This window comes from Denticeps clupeoides, chromosome 17 (assembly GCF_900700375.1).
Source record: "Denticeps clupeoides chromosome 17, fDenClu1.1, whole genome shotgun sequence".
Taxonomy (NCBI): Eukaryota; Metazoa; Chordata; class Actinopteri; order Clupeiformes; family Denticipitidae; genus Denticeps; species Denticeps clupeoides.
The window spans coordinates 10160101-10174388 of NC_041723.1; the positions used below are offsets into that span (position 1 = coordinate 10160101).

Consider the following 14288-nt stretch of genomic DNA (forward strand, 5'->3'; position numbering starts at 1 on the left):
CAGCATTTATCAGACGCCCTTATCCAGAGCGACTTACAATCAGTAGTTACAGGGACAGTCTCCCTGGAGCAACTTAGGGTTAAGTGCCTTGCTCAGGGACACAATGGTAGTAAGTGGGATTTGAACCCGGGTCTTGTAGAAATATACTGCTTTGACATATGTTACTTTGCTTAAGACTGGTAAAACATCTGTTATCAGATGTTGTGCAAACATAAAGGAACAAGTGACTCACTCAAAGAGGAAGTGGAACATAACACCTGCACCCGACCGTGTTAAAACTGTCAACTTCGCACCTTGTGGTTTCACCCTGCTGAAGAGGTTATCTGCCCCTGCAGAAGACAGCACGAACGAGCAGAAGACTCCACCTCAGAAAAGACTTTGTTTGTCACTACCTATAAAAGAGCTGAGCACGCACTGAAACATCGGAATCTGTACACAGAGTGCTAGTGGTAGTCTTCTGTGAACATTAAAGATTCCCCCTTCTGCGCAGACTGAGTCTTGAGTCTTCATTCTTTCTCAGCCTCGAGCAGTGAATCCTCCTACGAGAACCTGGGTTGAAGGACCCGCGGAGAAAACCAAATATATCGATAAAAATTCCTTCAAATTGGCGTCACGAACAGGATGTTCTTCTGGATCAACAGAGGAAACAGATAAAAACAAGTCGGAGGAATTTGGTCGAGACCGGGTGAAAGGAGTTTGGACAGAAAGCGAGCGCTCGAATCACAAAGGTAAGCAGACCTTTCCTTCTGCTGTAATTGACTACTCTAAATATAACTTTGTGTCCAGACTCCGAGTACCCTGTATTAAATTAAAGACTGTTCCAAAAGGCTGATAGAGACTGTAATACTAATAAATGAAGTAAACATTAAGGTTTAAAGTAAAAGTAATACGAGAGTCATAAAGTAAAGTAATACTGAGGTTGGACCACCACTGGGACTGACGAGTCCAGTTCGGGGGCCGACAATATTTCTCAGTTGTGGGTTGGAGTCCCTAGGAACAATACAAATTGTTCCTTAAATTACCAAAGTTTTAGTTGTGGGTTGGAGTCCCTAGGAACAATACAAATTGTTCCTTAAATTACCAAAGTTTTAGTTGTGGGTTGGAGTCCCTAGGAACAATACAAATTGTTCCTTAAATTACCAAAGTTTTAGTTGCGGGTTGGAGTCCCTAGGAACAATACAAATTGTTCCTTAAATTACCAAAGGTTTAGTTGTGGGTTGGAGTCCCTAGGAACAATACAAATTGTTCCTTAAATTACCAAAGGTTTAGTTGCGGGTTGGAGTCCCTAGGAACAATACAAATTGTTCCTTAAATTACCAAAGGTTTACTTGCAGGTTGGAGTCCTTAGAAACACCAGAAGTTGTTTCTTAAATTACCAAGGAATATTTGAAGGTTGGAGTCCTTAGAAATAACACAGGTTGTTTCTTAAATTACCAAGGAATAGTTGAAGGTTGGAGTCCTTAGAAATAACACAGGTTATTTCTTAAATTCCAGGGTAACATTCGTAAGGTTGGAGTCCTTAGAAACAATATAGATTGTCTCTTAAATTCCCAGAGTACCATTTGAAAGTTGTTGTAGGATATTTTATACATGTGTGACGAATGAATGTCCTGTGTTGACACGGCCACATAAAACACAACGGTGTGAATGCTGTGAAGTACTGGGAAAGACGGTCTGTTCTTCCGTATTTCACAGATTACATAATAAGGGGAATTAGATTCCTTTTTACTCACCACCATTTTCAATAAAGGGTGAATACCAGGTATTCCCCTGATACGATTAAAAAGCATATAACACATAAGTACATCCACATATTGCACCACATGGGGAATGAATGAACGAGGATAACAACAGTGAGAACAAATAGCACCCCCATTTGGAAGCAGAGGCAAGGTGTATCCGCCGGGGAAGTCTTACTCCCAGGTAGAAGCTTGATACCACCAAAGGGGGATATTTCAAGTGCTGACTCACTGACTTAAAACGGTGCTCCCCAGCTGTTAGTGCCACCTATTGGCAAGACCCCCAGCTGGACTAAATTCTCAAAAAAAAAAAATAAATAAATAAATAAAAATAAAAAATAAAGACAAGCCTTTCCGTGGAAATAACAATGGAAGGAGAACTGGATAAAGATGTAGGAGATGGTTGGGCTCCCGGAAGTGTTCTCAGTATTCTCGGCGAACAACTGATCGAGATGCATTATGTGATAGATGTCACTTACCCTTCTAAGGAAGCAGCGGAACAAAAGAAATTACTCGACACCACCGCCACAAAACTACTGATAGAAAAAGGCCAGACCAAAGGGAGTAGTGGGAATTGGGGCATAATATTTCGCTCCATAGCGCGAGAAGCTAAGAAAAAAGAGGGAGAAGCGGAAAAAATGTTGGAAAGTGCTGGGCTGTTTAGTCGACAAAAACATAAGAAGGAACAAGAAACACAAAAGAACAAAAGGATAAAATACAATAAATTCATGGGATGGTGGGAACTCGCCAAAATTCGCATGAAAAAGGAAAAAGAGGCACCACCTCCATATACCCCTGCCCCAACAGCGCCTCCACCTCCCAGGGTGCCTGCATCAATATATCCTGTCCTAGAAGTCACGGGGGGGGCATCTTAACCTGTCCCGCCGAAGGTGTATCGTCCACCACACCTTCATTAGGAACTGACACCGTAAAAGCAGATCCACTGGTACCGCAACCCGTTGCACCATTCCAACATGCAGGGGCACGGTACCAGGCCAAACACAGCAAGCCCCAACAGTCCCCCACGACTGTGGAAAGGTCAGAAGCTACCTACAGGAGAGAATCTGCTTCACCACCCGACTCGGGTTCAAACCCTGAAACAGTTACGATGTACCTCAAAGGTAACTGGCAACCAATGACAGGCCAGCTTGTGAACATGCAGACTGCCGGAGAGGAACTTGCAGACTTAATGATTCAGGCTGTAAAGGAGGCTAAGGCAGAACAGGGAACTGAGGATAGAGAATCAATAGCTTATAGGACCAGGGGAAGAATTAGAACTAAAGGATCTGACTGCAAACAGACCAAGGAGGAAGGGGATGAGATAGAAGGGGACGAAAATGAAGAAGAGGAAGATGAGGAAAATAATGGACTTGAGTTGAAAGGGGTAGCAGGGGTTTATCCACTGATCCAGAGAAAGCCAGGGGAAAGGCCTGTGTATCAGCCATACACACTAGGAGATATTACAGGACTAGTTCACAAATTACCTAACATACATGACGGAGCACACCCCTGGTTGGTCGCCTTAGAAAAACACACTGCCGGGGTCGACCTAGCCATGGGTGACATTAGAGCAATATTGACCATGTGTTCCTCCAAGTCTCAACTGATAGCCGTAGAACGAGATGCAGGTACTCTCCAAACCCCCAATGAAGTTCCTATATATAATGTTCTTGACAACCTTAATCGCGCTCTAAGACAGTCCTTTCCACTGAAAGACGCAGCCGGAGGAATGACTAGAATTAAATGGGACCGTAAATCGAACCCACCTGCTTACTTAGATCAGGCAATAGATGACTGGACGGGAAGGACAGGGCAGCACCCCGGGACACAGGGACCGATGTCGATTCTGTTCAGAAGGGCAGTGTTAAAGGGGATTCCGGAGGCAGTAGCAGACAGAATGGAAGACAATCCAGATTTGCAAGATTGTGATTTTCCTACATGGAGAAAACACCTGCTCTTTAACCTTAACAAATGTCAGGATAAGGACTCCAGTAAGGGAGAAACTGTGGAAGACCTGCAACAACAGTTACTCCGAATGCAAATACAACAAGCTAAAAAAGAATTAGGTAGCAAACCAGAAAAACCAAAAAAGCAGCTAGTGGCCGCAGTTGCACCACACCCCCCTCAGCCGCCAATGCCGTCTTTCCCTTCTGGTGGGTGGCAGCCTCCGCCACAGTACCCCCAACATTCGGCGTACTCTCCACCTGTCCCTTACGGACAGGCTGGTCCCCCTATGGGGGAGAGAAGGGGTGGTTTCAGAGGGAGAGGTCAGTGGAGGGGTGGAAACGGGGGACAAACCACAGGCTGCTTCACCTGTGGAGATCCCAGCCACTGGGCCCGAACCTGCCCTCACAGGCCCACTGGCCTACCAGCCAGGGGAACTCCATATCAGCGCCGTCCCGCACAGCGAGGGAGATTCCAACAGCCGCGTGGAGGTCCGGGAGGCTTTCCGGCCCCACAAATGCCCATGACAAGTTGGGACCACTTTGAGGGTGGTTCCCATTAGGACACCCCACAGACTGCCCTAGACAGTGTGGTGCCTACGGCGGATCCCATGCTGTCTATAACTGTAGACGGACTGCAAAAAGACTTCCTGGTGGACACAGGGGCTACACACTCCACAGTCCGGTCCGTATCGCGAGGTAAACTTTCCAACCTCACTACTACAGTCGTGGGCATCTCTGGGGATCCAAGGGTTCTGCCGTTCACCACACCACTTCCTACAGTCGTTGGCGACCAGATACTGTTACACAGTTACATTTGTTCCAAGGACGTACCGGTCAACCTCCTCGGCCGAGACCTATTGATACGACTGGGGGCCAGTATCACTTGCTCCCCACAGGGCCTAACTGTGTCCTTACCAGCAGGAACGATCCTTCCTTGCCGCGAGATGGTTGAAGGAAATGGACAGTTTCTTTTACATCCCGCTCAGGATGTGTCTCCCACAGCAGACATCTACTGGGCTATGCTGAACTCTGAACCAAGTGCGTCCCCAGGTGTACTGACAATGTTCCAGCAGTGGCGGCCGTGGCTCTCCCAGCTCCATCCTTACGTGCCTCCTCCTGACCCACCCCATCTCACTCTTTTCTATGACAGACATGACACCACTTGGTATCAGCACCTGTTCCAAGAAAATTGCGAAGGTCATCAGTGGTCAATAACTACATCATGTCTTTTTGCTGCTCCTGAGGGCGTGGCGGCGGCTGTTACTCTCACACCGGAACAGGAACAGTGGTATATGATGTCTGCTGAAGCGGCCCCACACATTTCTTTGGCCCTAAACCCTGGACATCAGGCCAAGGAATTAGGTGGAATAGTAAAAAGAGCAATTGCGGCAACCGATTGGGTCAATACTAGATTACCATATGTTTTATTCTCGGAATCCACTTCAACTTACCAAATTCTGCCCACTTCGTCCTCGATCAACTCCGCTGTGTTGCATCATGACACCTTGTCTCGGTCTCATGGTAGAGAAATGACGGACCATTGCGACTCACATTCAATTCTTGATTCCATTCCACATTCCCTGTGGTCTCAGGGACCTACCGACGTTGGTTGTGTCGGCATCCCTCCAGTCACTTTTACGTTGCATACTTCCGCTCCCTTGTGGCAGTCTCAATATCCACACAAACCCCAGGCGGAAGCCGGCATTGCTGAGACCATTGAGGGTCTAATTGATGCTGGGGTCCTCGAACCTTCTGGATCCCCCTGGAACACTCCCATTCTCCCTGTCGAAAAGAAGGGTACGGGTAAATATCGTATGGTCCATGACCTCAGGAGAATCAATTCCCTCCTGGGGACTACATCTCTCCCGGTGCCCAATCCTTATGTTGCCCTGGCCAACCTGCCTCCGTCACACGCCTGGTTCTCATGCATAGATTTAGCCAACGCTTTCTTCTGCCTTCCATTGGCGGAGTCCTTGAGAGATGTCTTTTCATTCACTTTTAGGGGCCACCAATGGCGCTACACTCGCTTACCCCAAGGGTTTGCTCTCTCGCCCGGTCTTTTCAATCAACATCTGAAGGCTATCCTAGCTAAATGCCCACTCCCATCTGACTGTTTCCTGGTCCAATATGTTGATGACTTACTACTTTCTGCCCCCACGGCAGACGTTTGCCTACAAGCAACTCGCTCACTATTGACCTTTCTAGCAGAAGTCGGCTTCAAAGTTAGCAGGTCCAAGTTACAATGTTGCCGCAAACAAGTTTCCTTCTTAGGGCGCATGGTTGCTCAGACAGGGGTCTCTCTATCTAAAGACCATCGAAATTCTATTCTACACCATCCACGTCCACATTCTGTCAAGGACATGCTCTCCTTCTTAGGTCTGACTGGCTTTAGTAGGAATTATATCCCTGATTACGTGGGTCTCACTACCCCTCTCAGGGCTCTTGTGAACGCAAAAGGCATGAAAAACCTCCACGCACCATTAGAATGGACCTATGAAACTGAACAATGTTTCATCACTCTCAAACAACGACTTTCCGTGGCCTCTGACCTAGCAATCCCGGATTATGCGTTGACTTTTCATTTGGATGTTTCTGGAACAGATACTCACGTCAATGGTGTACTGTTACAGAAAAAAGGGGGAGAGAGACGTGTACTCACATATGTAAGTGTCATGCTAGACAATATTGAACAACGACATCCACCATGCACCCAACATGCGGCAGGATTAGCTAAAATCATCACTAAAACAGCTCACATAGTCATGAACCATCCTTTGAAAATACTAACGGCACACAGCGTCGTAGCCTATGTAACCTCACAGGCCTTCACACTCACACCACTACGACAAAGGCGACTAATGGACATTCTCACTGCTCCACACATTAGCTACTCACACGAAGGTATAAACATGGCTGATCACATGGCATCAGGTATTCCACACGAATGTGAAAAGAATGTACAGAAAGATGAAAACATTAGACCACATCTACAAGCTGAACCATTTGTAGATGCTACAATTGAGTGGTTTACCGACGGATGTTGTTTTAGAACAGACCAAGGAACGTTGCAAGCAGCATGGGCAATAGTAGAACAGAAGGAAATGAAATGGGAAGTGGTCAAGGCAGAAAAACTGGAAGGACCTCAATCAGCACAAAGAGCAGAATTAAGAGCAGTCATTGAAGCATTAAAATTGGCTCAAGGCCGCAAAGTTAACATTTACAGTGATTCGGCCTATGTAGTAGGGGCAATCCATGTGGAGTTAAGACAATGGATGAGAGCAGGATTCCTCACAGCTGGTGGAAAACCGATCAAACATGAGGAAGAAATGAAAGAACTAGCCGAAGCCCTGTTACAGCCAGAAAAGGTGGCCGTCATAAAATGTAAAGGTCACAGCACTGGGACGGACCTGATAGCCCAAGGAAACAGACAAGCTGACTTCATAGCGAAGCAAACTGCAGGATATTTGCCCTCATCCATCATGGTAATGGACTCCCACTCACAACCTCCTGTGGATAACACATCCCTCGAACTAACCACAGCTACCATAAAAGAGTTACAGGAGAAGGCAAGCCCGGAAGAAAAAACGCTTTGGTTAGCCCGAGGGGCTACCAATACTGATTTGTGGAGAGGTCCGGATGGGAGACCCATCCTACCTCCAGGAGTAAGGCAAACAGCCATGGAGGAGGCTCACGGGGTGGGACATGTAGGTGCAACCCAAATAATGAAGAATCTGTCCACTTGGTGGCATCCCCAGTTGCATGATATGGCCCAGTACCTAGTGAAAACCTGCACGGAATGCAATCTGTATGGAATAAAACCTACGTTGAAACCCTTGGTGGGCACCTTCCCAATTCCATTGTGCCCCGGAAAAGAAATTGTGATTGATTACACGGACATGGTTGAACGGGTGGGACGACATAGGTACCTTCTAGTCATGGTGGATGCATTCTCGGGCTGGCCAGAAGCCTGGCCCGTGACTAGAGAAGATAGCAAAACGGTGGTCAAGTGCCTGATTAACTATTACATCCCGCAACACGGGTTTCCTGAAACCATTAGGTCAGACAATGGAACTCATTTCAAAAATAAGGATCTGCAAACAGTTGAATCTGCCTTAGGGTTAAAACACAAGTTTGGCACGGTTTACCATCCTCAATCACAAGGTAAAGTGGAAAGAATGAACCTATCACTCAAAACTAAATTGGCAAAAATCTGTGCACAGACCAAAATGACCTGGGTAGACGCGTTACCATTGGCCTTAATGTCTATTCGTAGCTCGGTGAACAAAACCTCGGGGTACACGCCTTTTGAGTTAGAACATGGACGTCCTTTTCCTGGTCCTTCGTCACGACTGTTTATGACTACTGAAGCATCTGAAAAATTGTCTCCAAAAGCATATTTTAACATTCTACAAAGTGTTCTCTCCCAGCATTCTACGCAGATCACAGGCCGAGGGTCCCAGCCGCCTGCAAGCAACCCCCCGGGTCCAGGGATAGAATACGTACTCCTGAAGGTGACCAAACGGAAATGGAGTGAACCCCGTTGGACAGGGCCCTACCAGATCACCGAGAGGACGTCACATGCTGTTCGGCTCAAAGGAAAAGGAGACACCTGGTTTCACCTCTCCCAGTGTGCGGCTGCACCTGAACCAGGCCGGACTGTCCCGGAGATCCAGGATGCCCTAAGAGCAGATACTGGACACAACTGACCCCAAAATACGACCGGCTGGTTGTACATTTCCAAAGGGGGATTACCTCACTTTGCGTCCTATCATACTAGTTCCTACATTTTACTACTCTTAATTTGCATTTACTCAGTGTTCATATTGTTTTATATATTTTCTCTATAACCATGTCTTGGCCATTTCCAGACATTATGACCTGGAAACAGAGAGCTGTCGTCTTTCTGGTCTTTTGTGCACTGGCCAGTGATGATGAAGAAGGTGTCATGTGGTCCCATGTCTAAATACTCTTTTGATTGTTTCTTCCTTCTTTTTGTATCATTACGGTTATTTTCTTATCATGTATTCCTGTTAGGTTACGGACGATTCAGGCCGACCCAGGGCAGGGTGGCTGTCATGTCTGTTTACTCCTCACTATAACCTTAAAAGACCCAGAGGAGATGTTCCAGCTTGGCTATATGTCCGTTCTGTGTTTGTTGAACTATTAAATATAGTTCAAAAGGGGGAATTGTAGAAATATACTGCTTTGACATATGTTACTTTGCTTAAGACTGGTAAAACATCTGTTATCAGATGTTGTGCAAACATAAAGGAACAAGTGACTCACTCAAAGAGGAAGTGGAACATAACACCTGCACCCGACCGTGTTAAAACTGTCAACTTCGCACCTTGTGGTTTCACCCTGCTGAAGAGGTTATCTGCCCCTGCAGAAGACAGCACGAACGAGCAGAAGACTCCACCTCAGAAAAGACTTTGTTTGTCACTACCTATAAAAGAGCTGAGCACGCACTGAAACATCGGAATCTGTACACAGAGTGCTAGTGGTAGTCTTCTGTGAACATTAAAGATTCCCCCTTCTGCGCAGACTGAGTCTTGAGTCTTCATTCTTTCTCAGCCTCGAGCAGTGAATCCTCCTACGAGAACCTGGGTTGAAGGACCCGCGGAGAAAACCAAATATATCGATAAAAATTCCTTCAGTCTTCTGGGTCATAGGCGAGTGTGTTACCCACTAGGCTACTACCACCCTAGACTAAGCAAAGTCTGAATTCTGTGTATCACATCATTATACAACAAACAAGGAGTTTGGGCAAGACGATGCTATAGCTTGAGACACACTGATATTATAAGGTATTGAAAATAAAATGCCATTGTTTCATATTAAAGCGTATGCAATTTTAATTTGCATTTATATTTCAGGGATTTTAGTATACTGACCCATGGTGTTTCTGCACCAGCTTTGGACTCAATTGTTGGATATATCCACTTCCGGGACCTTGGTTTCTGGCAGAATGTCAGATATCAGATTGATGGCTAGGATCCTAACTACCATTGTTTGTCATCCTTGCCCACCACTGTTTATAAAGGGGAATTCTTTGACACCAGTTTTTACCATCACCACCACATGTCACTCTGTGCAGAATTGGTCTGCCAACTACCTCATACTTCTCAGTCAGTAACAAGACTACTCTGACACTTTTACACTTTACAAGCTCTGTTGCACTACATTGTTCACATTGTTTACGTGGTTTGCACTCTCCACCACGTGCCCTTATTTGTATATTGAGTTTTTAAATTTTATATATTTGCTTATTTTTATACCTTTGTATTTAATGTTATTGTTGTATTTAACGTTACTGTTTGTATTTAATGTTACTTGTATGCACCATGGGTCTGAGAGTAATGCAATTTCAATTCTCTGTATGTCCTGTAATTCTCTGTATGTCCTGTGGCAGAATTGACAATAAAGCTAACTTTGATAGTGGACATACTGGGGCATACGGTCGAACAACTGTGGCAATGTGATAGACACTGATATGAAAATTGTCTACAACTGAAAGACACAAACTGTTAATCCATGATACTGTATCTAGACTGCTGTAACAAATGACCTCAACAACTAGATAACATCTTTGGTTTTCTTGAAATTATGAGAAAATTAAGTTGTGAGCTTGACATAACAAAAAAGTGAAAATTCATGTCCCCCAAGGACTTTGATACAGAGCTCTTACAGAGATCTTTCACTGCATTTATTTGTATGCCCCCTCAGAGACACGTAGTGGTGGCCAATTGTATATTCAGTTTGTCGTCCTTATCCTTCCGCCTCCTAAAATGCAGCTCCAAAGTGCCAAACACTGCACAAACTCTGACACACTGAGGGGGATCCTGGGTGTAAGTAACCTAGTCTCTTTAACTACTGATTGTAAATTCCAGCTAATTGCAGACATCCTTCTTTCTAAGATGAGCAATAGTTGGACCAGTACATGAGCCAAGACACAACCATTCAATCATTGTGCCAGGACAGAGGTGTTCAGATTTAAACCTGTCTATAAATCCCAATCTCCACCCAGCAGACAGCCTGAAAGGGAAACACACCCCAAACCACTCTATGGCCCAAAGGACGAGATCCTTTGGGCCATAGAATGAGATCTTGTATGGAGCCCCAGGTCATGGGAGGTTGTCAGTGATTCCATTTTCTAATAATTGCTCCAACAGTTGTAGGCACTTAACGAGCCTATTCAAGGCAGGAGTGAGGTGCAACCAACCTGGAGGATAAATTTGTGGTAATCTGGTAACTTTTGCAGATAGGGTGTAGTTTTTGATTGCTAACCTTGTTACCTGTTTTTCCTAAGTGTTTTAGCAATGCTATTGAATCTGCCCCGCATGTCTCTGAAGTTTCAGACGCGACCAGGATGTCATCCACATACACTATAATTCGGCTTTGAGGTGAAACTGTGAAATCTGCTGTCTGCAAACCCCTGGGGTAACCCGTCGTACGTGTAACCTTGTCCCTTGTACGAACCAGAACTGGGAGTCTGGGTGTACTGGTATTGAGAAAAAGGCATTGCTCGGGTCAATCACATTTGGTCGTAAGGAGTTTAATAGTGTATGGGGGTTTGGTTTGAACTGCTTTGTTGATGGCCCGTAAATTCTACCATTCTCAACCTGACTTTGCTTTCTTTACCAGGAAGATGGGGGTATTACAAGGTGAGTGGACATTTTCTGATTACCCCTGCTGTTAGTAGGCTTTCAATTACTGATCTGATCCCTTCTTAGGCTTCTGGCCCAAGTGGGTGGGTATTGTTTAATTCTTGGTCTCCAGTCAGATTTTGGCTTTATCTGTACTGATGGGTCCTACATTGGTTGAGTCTCTGGCCCAAACTACCTGAGGGACCTTGGTCAAATCTGCCTCCTCATCACAAATGAATCTTGGGTTGTCCTGTGAATACTGCGCAATAATTGTGTGGTACATGTACAGTACCACCCTTCTTTGTCAGTCTCAGTATTGCCTGTTGCTTCGGCTGCTATGATTGTTCGGGGGCCTAAATCTTTCCAGTCAATGTTATAGGGGTAAAACAGTGACAGATGTGGCACAGCTGGCAGCATGTATTGTCTCTGACTTGTCTGTTGTAGCACTACTACGGCTGACGCAAAAGATCTCCTATGCATTATCAAGTTGTAGTTGCAACAATTACAGGGTTCTGGTGTAGGAACTGGGTTCCATAGTCTGAATCCAGTTTGTCACATATGTTCATCGTGACATGTAACCTGCTGGGTAACTTTTCTTCCTGTGGGACAGTGAGTGTAGCTCTGGCCATCCTTATCAATCTGTCAGGTTTGTGTGGGTTGTCGACATGGGGTAGGTTGATGGAGTAATAGACTCCATGGTTTGGGCATGTAGAATTTTATTGTTGTTCACGCTCTCATTCCATCTTTTACTGGGAGCACAGCTATTCCCAGACGGATCATTAAGTCCTTTCCCAACAAATTGATGGGGGCAGGTTGACAATATTACGACAAAGGCTTCTACACTATTTTAAGTTTCTGGGCCAGTTACAAATGTTGGCTGTGACATGTATTCTCTATGAGACAGTCTGCCAGTGGATTTGACCCATATTGAGGATTTTCGCAGGTCAACAGTTTTGATATTGACAACTGTCTTGCATGTTCCTGTGTCGCATAGCATTGTGATTGACTTCCCATTGACAAACATTTTTACAAAAGATTTTTCTTTTAGTCCATTTAGGAGCTCTAATGTCGTGTAGATGTCTATTCATCACTGTTGGGTGGGCTGTTATCTTTGGGAGCTAGTCATGCTTGATTATGGTCACGTGGTGGGCGGCTTCTTCCACCATGGCCTCTATGACCCCCTCTCCTATTGGGGCATTCCCTAGACCAATGGTTGGTCTCCCCGCATGTCCAGCAGCCCTCTGGGTCCGAGCCAGGATTCCGGGGTGGGCCAGCAGGTTCTTAGCCTCTGCCTCACCCCTAAAGTGACCCCTATGTCCTCCACGGCCCCTTCTTTTTGGTCAGGTGCCCTGGTCGAAGAACACTTCCTCATCCTCAGGGGTTTGGTCAGATCGAAAAAATGCCAGGTCATGCGGAGGCTTTTTATTTGTTACTTTAGAAGCATGTCTAACCCACTGCATAACTTGTGGAACTCCTGTCATTTCTACTTCTACAATCTTTTCTCACCCAGGCGCTAACATGTGGAACCATCCCTGTTAATAGGGCGTTTTTCAACTGTTGTTGGTATGCGCCATTAGGGTCGTCATTATAGGGGATTCCACTGGAATGGACCCTAAATTCCTTTTTGAGGCAGATTTTGTAATCTTCAATGTCTTCATTGGATTTTTGTTTTTATACCAGCCAAATGACTGTAATTTGCTCTTCTCTGGAAATGTTCACGGACCCTACGGCACAGGTCCTCCCATTGTTCTAGATATATACCCTGTAGGCAACCATCTACAGGATTTTGGTGAACCTCTCCATCTCCTTGCCTGTCCGTATCGTCTCCTCGTACTCAGCTCAATTTTTTCCCAAAGAGGACATAGCTGCCTCCTCTAACTCCATTCAGCCAGTATAAATGGAGAAAACCAGACATATCCTGGATCCACGCCTCTGGATCCTCCTGTGGGGGAGTTACTCCTTCCATAGCTTTCCTAGCTTCCTCGAGTGTCCACGGTTAGTAGCACTGTTAGTAGCAGGTTGATAGTAGCAGGTTGATTGTCCCCAGCATTAGGGTTTGGGACCCGGACCATTGGATATGCATCAGCCCTGGGGGCGGACCGACTATTTATATATCTCGGTGGGGGGCCCAATGTATCCCTGTCTACCCATAGTTATTGTTAGTGGTGCTTATCTTCGTTGTTTTTTCTAGACTTACGGTTATTACATTACATGCTGACCCAAACCAGTTATGGGCATTAAACTTGTTACTGGGACTCTAACCCAGTTCTTTTGACATGGGACTTTAACCCAGTCTTTCTTGATTATGGGATTCTAACCCAATAAAACTGTCACTTACTTCTACTCTGGCTGAGGCGGCTCGGTCGGATCCCGTCAATCCACTGTTGTCAGCAGGAGTAGACCTAGGACGAGGAATTCACCTCCCGGGACTTTACTTCAGGCCCTGATGACTCTGGCCATGCATGGGCTTCGGAGCATCGGGCTCCTCCTGGCAACAGATGGATATTTTGGGATCTGGGTCAAGGCATGTTGGGTATTTTTAATTGAGCATCCCAATGTTAGGTTTTAATAAGAACCGTACAGTATTATAAGAACCGTACTTATTATATACAGTTAATATATTAATGCAAAGAACACAGCTAAATTTTGCTTATTTACTATGTGCAATCTGTTGTATGACATGAAAATTCATTCTAGGCAGAGACAATCCCTACCTAAAAATGGAGACAGACACTGCACATTTACATTATTTGCAAATGGCGACACATGGCTGCCACATACTTATTAATTACCAGCTATGGACAGATAAAAAAAAAATATTTAAATGTTGACAAAATAAAAAGCACATTGGCCAGGCTAGCCAATTGGGGAAGTGGTGGCCTAGCTGGTAAGGAATCAGACCCATAATCAGAAGGATTATTCCCGAACCGCCAAGGTGCCACTGGGGTGCCACTGTC

The 14288-nt window shown here is 45.5% G+C and overlaps 1 protein-coding gene across 2 annotated transcripts; it reads left to right on the top strand.

The window, feature by feature from the left end:
- The first annotated feature begins 139 nt into the window (after nucleotides 1-139).
- Nucleotides 140-9230, top strand: LOC114766768 (uncharacterized). 2 transcript variants are annotated; one of them, XM_028957946.1, is made up of 2 exons: nucleotides 140-3928; nucleotides 4832-9230. In XM_028957946.1, the coding sequence occupies exons 1-2, from the start codon at nucleotides 2473-2475 to the stop codon at nucleotides 8389-8391; spliced, it is 5016 nt and encodes a 1671-aa protein (XP_028813779.1). In that variant the 5' UTR covers nucleotides 140-2472; the 3' UTR covers nucleotides 8392-9230. The 2 variants fall into 2 exon arrangements, with proteins under 2 accessions (XP_028813779.1, XP_028813780.1); XM_028957947.1 differs by having other exon boundaries at nucleotides 140-9230.
- The last annotated feature ends 5058 nt before the right edge of the window (nucleotides 9231-14288 follow it).

Excerpts from the sequence above, each read along its gene's own strand:
- LOC114766768 (XM_028957946.1), top strand. The coding sequence starts at position 2,473 with ATGGTGGGAACTCGCCAAAATTCGCATGAAAAAGGAAAAAGAGGCACC. Across the intron at positions 3,929-4,831 it reads GCCACAGTACCCCCAACATT|ACAGACATGACACCACTTGG; the intron begins CGGCGTACTCTC and ends CTCTTTTCTATG.